The 12,978-nt window shown below is 34.2% G+C and overlaps 3 protein-coding genes across 4 annotated transcripts; 1 reads left to right on the top strand and 2 right to left on the bottom strand.

Annotated features, from left to right (window-relative positions):
* Positions 1 to 3,046: 3,046 nt before the first annotated feature.
* On the top strand, positions 3,047 to 4,092 carry LOC137810276 (ethylene-responsive transcription factor ERF020-like). Its single transcript, XM_068611456.1, has one exon. The coding sequence runs from the start codon at positions 3,286 to 3,288 to the stop codon at positions 3,817 to 3,819; it is 534 nt and encodes a 177-aa protein (XP_068467557.1). The 5' UTR covers positions 3,047 to 3,285; the 3' UTR covers positions 3,820 to 4,092.
* A 463-nt stretch (positions 4,093 to 4,555) lies between these two features.
* On the bottom strand, positions 4,556 to 6,702 carry LOC137810274 (butanoate--CoA ligase AAE1-like). The gene is made up of 2 exons (XM_068611453.1): positions 6,403 to 6,702; positions 4,556 to 6,183 (listed from the first exon to the last, which is right to left on the bottom strand). Exons 1-2 carry the CDS (start codon positions 6,604 to 6,606, stop codon positions 4,708 to 4,710), a joined length of 1,680 nt encoding a protein of 559 aa, XP_068467554.1. The 5' UTR covers positions 6,607 to 6,702; the 3' UTR covers positions 4,556 to 4,707.
* A 2,273-nt stretch (positions 6,703 to 8,975) lies between these two features.
* On the bottom strand, positions 8,976 to 12,495 carry LOC137810273 (pentatricopeptide repeat-containing protein At4g20770). 2 transcript variants are annotated; one of them, XR_011080862.1, is made up of 2 exons: positions 9,603 to 12,495; positions 8,976 to 9,249 (listed from the first exon to the last, which is right to left on the bottom strand). XR_011080862.1 is itself a non-coding variant. In XM_068611452.1 (1 exon), the coding sequence occupies exon 1, from the start codon at positions 12,370 to 12,372 to the stop codon at positions 10,048 to 10,050; it is 2,325 nt and encodes a 774-aa protein (XP_068467553.1). In that variant the 5' UTR covers positions 12,373 to 12,495; the 3' UTR covers positions 9,376 to 10,047. The 2 variants fall into 2 exon arrangements, 1 of the variants encoding a protein (XP_068467553.1); XM_068611452.1 differs by lacking the exon at positions 8,976 to 9,249 and having other exon boundaries at positions 9,376 to 12,495.
* Between the last annotated feature and the right edge of the window lie 483 nt (positions 12,496 to 12,978).

The following is a 12,978-nucleotide window of genomic DNA, read 5'->3' as shown; positions in this document are numbered from 1 at the left end:
ATTTGTAAAGAGTATTTTATACTTTTTCTAAATTTACATTTTCAATATAAAAGATACTTATATTTAGCTAATGTAAAAAATTAAATGCAGATAAAGTCAGAGTTTATTTGAAGGCATTTCCCATTTATTTAGCAGAAGACACGTAGTCATCTGGTTGTATGTTGTTTCCATTACCATTGTTGTTAATGAAAACAAAAGAACAAATTTCCACTTTTTCATGTCGGATTTGAATTTAGAAAGTGGAGTTTTTAAATTGAGAGCAATGAGAAATTTAATTCAGTTGTATATAATATATATTAAAGTTTAAATTTAATTATTTATTTTTTAATATAAAAAATATATTAATAAATTTTAAATTTATTTTATTTTGTTATTTGTTTTAAGTAATCATTTCATTGTAATATAATATAGTTGTAAATATTTACTTATTATTTATGTTTATATATTATAATGATTTTAATATTTATGCTACAATAAAAATTAAATATGATATTATATTATATTTAGATGTGAAGTTGTTGTCTCTTAAATGAATGAACCCCAAATGAATTATTGGAGTATTTTCTTAACACAAGTGGGTCTAGTTGGAGAACCTAACTTTCTTTAACGTCTTGGACCACACACCATTTCTCACCATCGTTTCCTTAACTTTCACAACTATACCAAATCAACCACATATGGACATGCATAACTTGCATTTGGTATCACAATCTTAAATGAAGACCATCTTATAATAAAAAAATTCTTAAAAGATCCCATTCTTATAATTAAGATAAAAATTATTATACATACTTAACAAATAGTCTTTTAAGTTAGAATAAAAACAAAAAAAAAATCAACTAATTTTACCCGGACGTTTTCGGGATGCCCCCAATAACCAACGAATGACATCCATGAAGAGGATCTATATAGACACGTAGACCCATGAATCCATACATTGTTCCGTACCATTATGGAAGAAAATTCTGGTAAAATATGCACTTCTTCGATAATGAAAAAAAATTGATCTACTTTCATTTGGTATTTTGTCTTAAATTCTTTAACTCCAGAATACTCGATTACAAAATCTTCTTAAGTATTATACCAAATCCCATCAATCGAATCGCTTACATTACTTTTAAAATTATATTGTGATAAAGTAGTAACTAGTTAGATGGCTGGAAAACTATGTAGCATGGACACTGATATAACACAGACACAAAGATACGTATAGGACATAGGGACATAGATTTATATATTATATAATTATGAATTATATAAATTGACAATAAAAAATTATCTCACTAGGTATGTTTCAGTTTTTCTTTGGAGCATAAAGATGTTTTTCATGACGGATTCAAAAGGATTTGTTCCTTTTTTATAATCATAATAAAAATTTTACAAATAAATTTTAAATTTTGAAAATTAAGGTATTCCTTCTCTTAAAAATTGTGTTAGACTCGTACTAGAATTGTCAGAAATTCAACAAATACTTTTTGAATTGAGTACTTTATTGATACGTGTCCTATGAGTGTTAGTGTTCGATACATGTTTCCAACATAAATACGCTATTTAAGAGGAGTGTCCGAGTTTCATAACTTGAAAATGTTAGAAATAATGTCGTGGATGTAAATATATTTATTATTATTATTATTAAATATTTTGAAGTCGGCACGTGTTTATTCCATAAGAAGAAGTGGTCTAAGGAACTTAAATGCCATTAATCAAACTTCATATCATCACGTTACTTCTTACTGTCCACGTGCTAATCATCACACCGACTCATCTCACGCGCCACACTTGCTTCCAAGTAATTGTGTGAATTTCACTCCTCTCAGATGCGCGTGGCCTTCTAAAGCAAAGACTCAGCAATTTGAATCAAATTCCGCATGTGACATATTTTAGTAAGTGGAAGACTCGTTTCCAACACACACAAAATGATGACGAGTTTAAATAAAATATATTAACAGGTCAATAACAAATAAATACTTTTATTAAAATTACGCAAATTATGATAAAAAATATATTAACAATACTTTCCAACTACTTATAATTTATTTTTCGACATTAAAGTCTTGATATTCAGAACTAATAAATATTGTATTAAATGTACATTTAAGTATGATCGCAAGTTAATCTATTTTGAGGATATTGTTAGTTTTTCGAGTTAATGAGTTTAGATTAATAATACATATGTCCTGATTAATCCTATTAATTTGACACCAATATAGATAAGGATAGTATTAGAGACTGATACATTTGTATTTGGTTCGTAAAATGTGAGTTGGACTGATTCGATTTGGCCTTGAGGAAGGGTTGGTCTTGGGTTCCTAGGCCAATCTACATAAAAAGTAATTTTTTTAATCAAATGGAAAAATTAAATTAAATTTTTAATAAATTAAAATTGGTAATACAGAGTGACACATTTTGTATAGATCCATCTTGTATTTGGTTCGTAAAATGTGGGTTGAATTGGTTCGACCTATCTCACATAAGGGTTGGTTTTAGGTATGTGGGCCAACCTGTATAAGAAATTATTTTTATAAATTAAATATAAATTTTGAATAAATTTAACTTTTTTTTTATTTAGATGAATTAGCTAAATGATTTCACATTATTATTTTCACGACACATGCGTAATAAAATATAAATAAAAATTTGAGAATGTTTTTTTCTTAATTTCGGAATATGTAATTCAGATATTTCAAGAATTATAGAATCTAGAAGTTAAAATTTAGATTTCGGATTATACAATATTTAGATTACACAATCTATAATACAAATTTGTATTTTAGATTGTAAAATTTGAAATGAATAATTTTAAAATATGAGACTACAGGAAGAAAATATAAAAATACAAAAAAAAAATCTAAATTTATAAGTTATGTGAATTATGCAATCGGTTACATCTTGCACTTGATTCGTACAGATGACAAATTATACAAAAGATGATTCTAAACAAATTAAATTATTAGAATAGACAATCCATCTCGATTTTTCAGAACCTATCAACTTTGTCGTCCTATGCAGTACAATAACTAAAAAAAGAAAGTTGGAAATTAAAACAGTGTATTCAATGAAAAAAGTTCTTGCATGCACAGACTTTTTTTTCCATTGCTTCTGCTCTTTTTTTTTACTTTGACTTAGAAATTTTTGACTTTGGATTCTTCCACCGACCTCTTACGATATTGGTTCTTTCAATCTCTGACTCTCAAATTCTTCAACCCTATATAAACCTTACCATCTATCTCTTCTCTCATAGTATTCAACAAACTCAACACAAACACCATAATCTCAGTTACCCAGATGAGTAAGACTTCAGCTTTGAATGCAACAAGTTCAAGCAGGGAAAACAAGTTCAAGGGTGTTCGCCGGCGCAAATGGGGCAAGTGGGTGTCGGAGATTCGTGTTCCGGGGACGCAAGAGCGTCTCTGGCTGGGAACCTACGCCACGCCGGAGGCGGCGGCGGTGGCTCACGACGTCGCCGTGTACTGTCTGAGGAGGCCTTCTTCGTTGGACAAACTTAACTTACCCGAGACCTTGTCTTCCTACAGTGGTCAGCTGAGGGAGATGTCTCCGAGGTCTGTTCAGAAGGTGGCTTCGGATGTTGGAATGGATGTTGACGCCAGAAACATTTCTGAGGGAAGAGTTTCATCTGGGGTGGCACAAAGTGAGGAGAGTGAGAAGAAAATGGAGGTTGCTGTTAGAGCAGGTGGTGATGATTCTGATGAGTTTTGGTGGGATGGTTTGGAGGGTGATGATTCTGGGACTTGGAATGGAAGTGGTGAAGATTGTACAGAAAGAGTTAGCTTGAACGTTTCCATTGAAGATTATCTTTAGGTGGGGAAATGAAGTAAAACTTTCCCTAGCCGTCAGCAACGAAAGAGAAGAAGGAAGATTATAGTGGTCAAGGTTTCAACTACAGTGATGTTTTTTGACTTTGATGTCTATAGTGTACATAGTTACACTTACAAATGAAAAGTAAGTAGTCTTGCTGTTTCTCAGCTGATGTAATTTGCGTTGTCCTTTTGAAACAAAGAAAAATGAAACTAAAAGGGTCAGAAAAGGAAGGTTATCCACTCAAAAATGAAATTGTTCAACTTGACACTTTCACACCATTTGCATTTATGCACATTGTTATAAGGAAAAAGAATCTGGTTATGTGAGTATTTAAGGAGTGAAAAAGTTACCTTGATTGGTTGGGATTTTTGTCGAATAGGTGGTGGGCACACAGAAGTAGATACCAAGTATAGATAACTAGGGAGGGAGCACGGAGACAGAATCCTATGCACAGCGAAATCAAATACTCCTATTAAAAGTCAAAGTATGCTCATGTAAAATGAGAATAGCATTTGTATTATTTTTGGTTAAGATTTATAAAATTTATTTAACCTAAATGACATGGCATGTTAATACTGCACCACATTTGTATTTATGGAAGGCCAATATGTACCACACGAAAATTAATTTGATAATTTTTTTTGTAAATCTAATTAACAAAAACCTGAAGGTTTAATTGGGGAGTTTATACTATATTTTTTTTTTATAAATCGACTCAAACTTCTGTTCATTGGACTTGTCATAAGTATCTTATCTTTGTTACAGCATTGCATAAATTTATATCATACAAATAGGAAGATTTTATTTTATATATAATGGAACATCACAACCTGAAAGCACAAAACATTAAGAAACATCACATTCAAATTTCAGAGTTATGGTGTCTTCTTATAAACGGCTAGTGTTCTTGGTCAAGCTTCCCAAGGCCCTTGCCTTCTCCCTCAGACCAAATTTCTGTATCTTCCCAGTTGATGTCTTTGGCAGATCATCAGCAAACAGCACAGTTCGAGGAGTCATAAAATGAGGCAAACGATTCCTGCAGAATTGGATTATCTCCTCTGCTGTAGCAGTGCAGCCCTCCTTGAGTTTGACAAATGCACAAGGTGTCTCTCCCCAATAATCATCAGGTCTCCCAACAACAGCTGCCTCAAGAACTGCTGGATGACTAAAAATCACTCCTTCCAACTCAATTGTGCTAATGTTTTCTCCCCCAGAGATGATGATGTCCTTTGATCGATCCTTAAGCTCTATGTATCCATCAGGGTGCTTTACTCCCAAATCACCACTCCAAAACCAGCCACCTTTAAATGCCTCTTGTGTTGCTTTCAAATCTTTCAGATATCCATTCATCACAGTGTTGCCCCTGAACATTACCTCACCAATTGTTTTTGCATCAGCTGGCACACTCTTCATTGTTTTGGGATCTTTAACATCCAGATCTTCCAATCCAACATGGGCAACTCCTTGTCTGGCCTTGAGTTTTGCTTGTGCAGCTCGAGACAGATTGTTCCATTCAGGTTTCCATGTACAAATTGTCCCTGGACCATAAGTTTCTGTCAAACCATAGGAATGAGTCACAGCAAATCCCAGCTCTTCCATCCGGAAGATCACATCCGGCGGAGGCGGCGCACCACCCGTCATCATATCCACCTTTCCGGGAAGCGGCTTCCGGACTTCAGGTGGTGAATTGATTATCATGTTTAACACTGTTGGTGCACCGGCCGTGTGGGTGACCTTGTGCCTGAAAATATTGTCAAATATCCCTTCAGCAGTCACATTTCTTTGGCAGACATTTGTGCCACCCTGAACAGCAACACCCCAAGGGAGGCACCAACCATTGCAATGAAACATGGGAACACACCATAGATACACCGGCATAGACCTCATGTCGTTAAGCAGAACAGTAGCCAGAGCATTAAGATAGGCACCTCTGTGACTATAGATCACACCCTTTGGGTTGGAAGTAGTTCCTGAAGTGTAATTGAGTGAGATTGGATCCCATTCATCTTTTGGCCTCCTCACCTCGAATTCAAGGTTCCCTCTTTCTACAAGATCCTCATACATCAAGGTTCCAGAAGGGGATACATTGTTGCTAGCATGGGAAGGTGATCCATCACCACACTCCAAAATTAAGACCAACTGGGGAAGGTTGGTGGTGGTTTTTGACAGGATTTGAAGTGCCCCTTGAGCAATATCAAGTAATTGATAATCAACGAAAATAAGTTTAGCCCCAGAATGTTTTAGCAACAATGAAACCATTGCAGAATCGTGACGGGTATTTAGAGTGCAGAGAACAGCACCCGACATGGGAACAGCAAAATGTAGCTCATACATAGCTGGAACATTAGGGGCCAACACAGCAACCTGATCAAACTCGTAACAACCTCAAGCAATAAAAAACTAGTTCGATACACAACATGTTCCACTACAACCAAACGAATCAAAACAAACAAATAAAAAAGCAAAAAAACATAACAAAGTTTGACTTTTTTATCCAATCCAATAATGAGTACATGGCTAATGGGGAGTGTGAAGAAGAAAAGAGTGAAATTGAGGAAAAGGGTAGGAGCGAAAGAAACAAACCACATCGCGGGGAGAAAGACCGACACCGAGTTGAGAAATGGAAGAAGCGAGTTTGATGCAGCGCTGGTGGGTCTGTTGCCACGTGTAGGTAACGTCGCCGAAGACGAGAGAAAATCTGTGTCGGTAGACGACGGCGGCGCGCTCCAAGAAGGTGATCGGAGTGAGCGGAACGTAGTTGGCAGAGCAGCGGAGACTTCCCTCCATTATCTCTTCTGCAACAAACAACCACCAGAATGTTTATGAATAAGACCACTTGGTTTGGATGACGGTGGGTGAAAGTATAATAACAAGTTTCACGCTAGCTTTTCACCGTCTGTATAAGGATGATGGATTGATATTTGTTTTTGACTGATTAAAAAATATTTGTTTTTTAATCATAATAAAAATTTATATAATTAATATAATTTTTTTTTTAAATTATGATAAAACCATATTATAATTATCAAAAATTCAATAAATATTTGTTGAATTGGACACGGATACATGTTCTACAAATATCATAAGAGTGTCGGTATCCGATACGAGTATCTGACACCGACACGTCATTTAAGACGAGTGTCCAGGTAAGGATAAACAGTTTCTTTAAATTGCATGAATGAATTTTTCAATGTTACCCACTTATTTGCCATTTTTATCTTTTTATAATATAAGTTATATTCTTATAAATTCAGTTAGTTCTTTAATTTAAGCTTTGTTGTTATTTTAGTTTCTAAATCTTATCACATTTAATTATTTATTAATATTTTAGTCTCTAGATTTAATTACTTATTATTATTTAATTTTTAAATTTGATCAGTTGGGTTTTTTATCATTTAATTATTGAACATCCTGGAAATTACATTAATTCTTTTTAGGTAGTTTATAAAGCCAGTCAGTCTTCAAGTTGAGATAAAAAGATAAGATCATTGAATTGAGGTTTTTTTACTAATAACTTTCTATTCATACAAATAGATAGACATATTTTATTGTATATAGAACTGAAACTAACAACATGAAAACAAACTTAGGCTTTGTTTGGATTAAAGGGTGTGAGGAGTCAAAAGTTGAGGAGTGGAAGTGTTAAGATTTTAGAAGAAAGTGCGAAGAAAGTTGAAGGTATTTGGATTGAATATGTTAAAGTTATGTGTTTGGAAAGTTTGTTGAAGTTTGTGAGTGATGCGATGATTAATAAAGTATTTTGAATTATTTTTAAAGATATAAATTATAAATTTACAAATTTATTTTTATCTTTAAAAATACTTTTATGTAAAATTGATTTAATTAAAATTTTATATATTATTCTCTTTGAATAATTATTTTAGAAAAGAAAAAATACAAGTTTCTTATGATTTTTACAAATTCACTCTTATATTTTAAAATATTAATAAATTTATTTGTTATTTTTTATAATTAATAATAATATTATTATTATATATAAACAAATTATTTATATAAATAATTCTATTATTTTTATTATAAATATTTTATTTATTTTTAATAATATTATTAAATATTTTATGTAAGTAAAAATAATAATTAATAATATTATTATTATATAATAAATTGATTTAATTATTATTAATTTATTTAATATATTCATTATTATTATTTCAAAATTTTGTTTTAATTAATATTATTATTTTATAAATTAATTCTAAATATTATTGTTATTTTAATATTTAAATATTCATATTATCAATATTAATATACTTTTTATTATTATAATTAATTTTTTATGTTTTATTATATGTGTAATATAGTTTTAAAAAAATATAAATGTGGAATAGTGAATAAAATTAAGGGTTTATAAGTCATTTTATACTCTGAGTTTCTCTCTTCCCCCTTCTCCTTTCTCTGCAACTCAGAAGAAACATTCAGTTTCCTATTTCGCACTTCCTCGCTCTCCCACCTCCATCTAAACACGGGCTTAGAAACATTTTAGAAGATCTTATACAATCTTCCCATGGTGTTTGCCTTCTCCCTCAGAACATATTTATGTGTCTTTCCAGAAGTTTTTGGCAGATCAGAAAACACCACAGTTCGAGGAGCAATAAAAGAAGGCAAAAGATTCTGACAAAACTGTATTATCTCCTCTTCTGTAGCACTGCACCCCTTGTTCAGCTTCAAAATGCACAAGCTGACCCTAACAACAGCGGCTTCATAAACTGCTGGATGACTAAAAAACACTGCTTCCAATTCAATAGTGCAGATATTTTCTCCACCACAATTATGTCCTTAGAACGATCCTTAAGCTCTATGTATCCATCAAGATGCTTCACTCCCAAGTCACCACTCATAAACCATCCTCCTTTATATGCATCTTGTTTTCCTTCAACTCCAGATATCCACTGATCACAGTATTGCCCCTGAACATCACCTCACCGCACACTCTTCATTGAGTGAGGATCCTTGATGTAACATGGCGCACTCCCCTTGATGGGTTTGCCCCTCTTCATTTTGAGACAGATTGCATTGCCCCACTCTGGTTTCCATCTGTTGGTTGCTCCTGGACCTTTATTTTATTTTATTTTTCTTCTTATAGAAAAGTTTGTGGAGAAGTTTCTCTTATATATCCTCATGGAAAGTATTCAACAAAGTGTAAAGCATATACATCTATATTAAAATAAGTGATTCCATCCATTCATCTAAAGAAGCCAATGTACAATCCCATAGCATAATAAAAAGAAAGGAATGACAGTTATAACACAAAGACTCTACCTACCACAAGCTGATCATACTCTAATCTACACCTATAAAATATTTCCCTTGAGTTCCACGCATGGAGGCTCCTCCTTTGAAAAAGTGAAAAAATCACTAGGTTCCTCCTCAGGAGCCCATGCCTCAGGCTATAAACAAAGACTGAGAAGTCTACACTCAATCATACAATAAGATAAATAGAAACACATCAATATTCTCGCATGCAATAACAGAAATCAAGGGACAGATTATGCCATACATCATGAAAGTAGTTCGGTCAATTTAAAGATTCAGCCATACATTCAATGAGATCAGAATATATTTCACAAGCATTATTAGGATATGACAATCCAAATGCATATGCATGTCGCTAGTGACTAGTCTTGGTGTTAACAACTTTATATTTGAGCAATAACATGATAAATCATACTAACAATACCCTCTTGGTTCAAGAAGGTCCAGTATAAAGTAAACAAGAAGGCATTTGAAAATACTAGATGATGATGTCGCATTTGGACCAATACCTCGATTAACTCATCCTCGAAGCAACTCCTCGAACTGCCCAAGCAGTTGACTGGCAACTATTTTGGATTGATATCACACCTGGACAGCACTGCCCAGAGAGAATCCACTCCATCAGATCTCTTGTTGATACTAACTTCATGCTTGGCTCATCCCTCCACATTCTACCACCTTATCCTACACCTACTAGTCACCTAATTTCTGAAATCACACAATCTCTTATGTGGCGCACATGTATGTGGCTTACAAAAAGACAAGATGACAAAAATCGAACCACCACCACTTCACCTATCTACCCCTGTTAATATTCGTATTTGCCACCTTCACAGGGCACACTTCAGTTCACCATTATAATTATGGTTTCGCTCCATAATTAGAGCTCCCTTTTGTTGAAATAATCAAGGTCTCTGCAGAGGTGGTTTGATTTCAACGACCATCATAATGAGATTATTGTTCGTTTTCTAGAATGATTTGTGTATCATTCTTGCACATACTTCTGCTATAACCGGGATCCTTACGGACCTTTTTATCACTCATCAGATCCCTTACAACACGTGCATCATCCCATCTTCCCAAAGAAGAGTACGTGTTGGCAAGAAGCACATAAGAGGCAGAATTTTGTGGGTCCAGTCGATACAGTTCCTCAGCAGCTCTTTTCGCTAAGGTTAAGTTAGCATGAATACGGCATGAGCTTAACACAACCTCCCATACAACTGCATCATCTTTACATGGCATGGTATCTAGAAAGACTTCTACTTCATGGAATCTCCCTGCTCGACTCAGACAATCTATGATGCAAGTATAATGATCCAACTTTGGCACGACTCCAAATTTTTGCAGCATGGCATTGAATATTTCAAGTCCTTCATCAACCAAAGACGAGTGGCTACAAGCAGTTAAAACAGCAACAAAAGTAATATCATCAGGTTTCTCACCAGATGAAATCATGTCATTATAAAGGCATAGAGCACTGTGACCATCTCCATTCTGTGCATAACCGTGTATCATTTCATTCCATGTAACGGTATTTTTACCAGGCATCACATCAAAAAAACATCTGGCCCCATGTATATCTCCACATTTACAATACATTTCTATTAGAGAACTCCCCACAAATATGTCATCTAGAAAACCATCTTTTATGATCTGAGCATGAAACAGTTGACCTTGAAACAAGGAAGAAAGTTTTGCACAAGAGCTCACTATGGTAGCAAAAGAAAACTCAGATGGGAAGAAGCCAAGTCGTCGCATCTGTTTGAAGAAAGAAATGGCATCTTGTTCAAGAGCATTGATTGAGAATCCTGCTAACATTGAGTTCCAACATACAATATCTACTTCAGGCAGTTTACTGAACACATGCTTACACAACTCCATTTTCCCACACTTGGAGTACACATTAATAAGGCTACTGGCAACATAGACATCATCATAAAATCCAAACTTTTGAGACGCAGCATGAACCTCTTTTCCAGCCTCAAGAAGTCCCAATTCAGCACATGAACTGAGAATAAGGGCCAAAGTAGTCCGATCAGGATGTTGACATTGAAACTGCATTTTTCGAAACAGTTCAATTGCCTCTCTATGGTCTCCGTTCTGATTATAGACTGAGAGTATAGCATTCCATGAAGTCAAATTTGGGCATGGCATGCAGTCAAATATTAGACGCCCGGTTCTTAAGTCCCCAGACTTGACACACGCTGTCAGCATATTAATATAAGTAACATCATCTGGTTTATATCCATCATACTGCATTCTCTGAAGATACTCTGCAGCTTTCTCACTGTTACATCTGTTCCCGTACCCAGCTATCATTATATTCCAAGAAACATTACTGTGTTGATTCAAATTAACAAAAACCGTCTCAGCACTGTCCATATCCCCAATTTTCGCATACATATCAAGCAAAGAGTTGCATAAATGGAGGTCTCTCTCAAATCCCAGTTTAATTGATAGTGTATGAATTTGTTTTCCTTGTGCATTACTTGAGAGACCATGGTAGAGACCAATGTCCCTTTCCCCTTTCGCACTCACACCCAATATGCTGGACAAGGAGACAGAATCAAGAGGAACCCCTTTTCTCAACATTAGTCTAAACAATTCCAAAGCTTCGTTGACTTTATCTGTCTGAGCTAATCCCCCTATCATGGTTGTGAAAGTAACCTCATTAGGCTCAGGAATGTCCCTAAAAACACGAAGCGCATCTACATTAAGCCCACACTTAGAATACATGCACAAAAGAGCATTAACGACATATATATTACTTTCAAGACCGACCTTAACCACAAACCCATGATTTCTCCTGCCATAGTTCACATCCAACAAAGTACCACAAGCACTAAAAACGGTAGCAAACGTTATGTGCGATGGTTTAACTCCTTCCAGCATGATCGAATCGTAGGTGTCCAGTGCCTGGCGTTCATAGCCACACCGGACCATAGTGCTGATTAAGGTGTTCAGTGAGACGGTGTTCGTCTGAGGCATTTGCAGGAACAGACGGCATGCGTCTTGCAAGTTGCGGGTTTTGCAATAAGCGGCCAAAATGGCGTTCCAGGAAAATATGTTTTTGTGAGGTATATTGTCGAACACGTAGTGGGCAGAGGCAATTTCATCGCACTTTGAATAAAATTCGATGAAGTGGTTGGAGAGAAAGGTGTCAGAGAAAAGACAGAGACGGAAAAGTCGAGCATGAAGAAGCTTGCCGGCTGAAAGATCTTTGTGGGTGATGCAGAGTTGCACTAGATTTGCCAAATTCAAAACCTTTCTTTTGTCCATCAAAACCCTTTCTTCTTAAACACTGTTATATTTTTATAATCCAATTTCTATGTTTTCCATGAAAGCTTCTTAAAAAACACCATAAATCTTTGTTGCTTAACGTTAAAAATATCCTTTATATTAATCCTTCAAGGCTATAATGTCACAAAACCATGTTAACAATATACAAGCATAATGGGTAGTTTATGAAATAAAGTGCTTATAGAGGACAAAACTAACATCAATCATCCAAGTCATTTTCTCCTTAAAATTTGTCAATAGATTAAGAAAGAAAAGTGTATGTGAAAATATAAATTGTTTTTCACTTAGATTTAGTAGAATTATTTCGTAAGTGCAGTGGAACAAGTATTTCTATAGTATATAAACTTCATTTTATGAATTATTTAGAATTTATATATATAACGTAATAAACTCAACAAATTTTCAGAATGAAATATAAATAATTATAATATCATATTAAAAAAGAATTAAAACTTATTTACACTTACTTATATATTATAAAATATTTTTTTTATCTCTAATCGGTTTTGCAATATTAAATTTAGAAAATGATATCCTTAGCTTTAATTGTTTGCTTCTTAACTAGAATCCGCCTAATAAACTCAT

The sequence above is a fragment of the Phaseolus vulgaris genome, chromosome 2 (assembly GCF_000499845.2).
Source record: "Phaseolus vulgaris cultivar G19833 chromosome 2, P. vulgaris v2.0, whole genome shotgun sequence".
NCBI lineage: Eukaryota > Viridiplantae > Streptophyta > Magnoliopsida > Fabales > Fabaceae > Phaseolus > Phaseolus vulgaris.
Note: the sequence above shows the minus strand (reverse complement) of the source record. Positions and strands in the feature narration are given on the sequence as shown.

Coding starts and splice junctions, on each gene's coding strand:
- LOC137810276 (XM_068611456.1), top strand. CDS start 3,286: ATGAGTAAGACTTCAGCTTTGAATGCAACAAGTTCAAGCAGGGAAAAC.
- LOC137810273 (XM_068611452.1), bottom strand. CDS start 12,372: ATGGACAAAAGAAAGGTTTTGAATTTGGCAAATCTAGTGCAACTCTGC.
- LOC137810274 (XM_068611453.1), bottom strand. CDS start 6,606: ATGGAGGGAAGTCTCCGCTGCTCTGCCAACTACGTTCCGCTCACTCCG. Junction 6,184..6,402: donor GTCTTTCTCCCCGCGATGTG/GTTTGTTTCTTT, acceptor GAGTTTGATCAG/GTTGCTGTGTTGGCCCCTAA.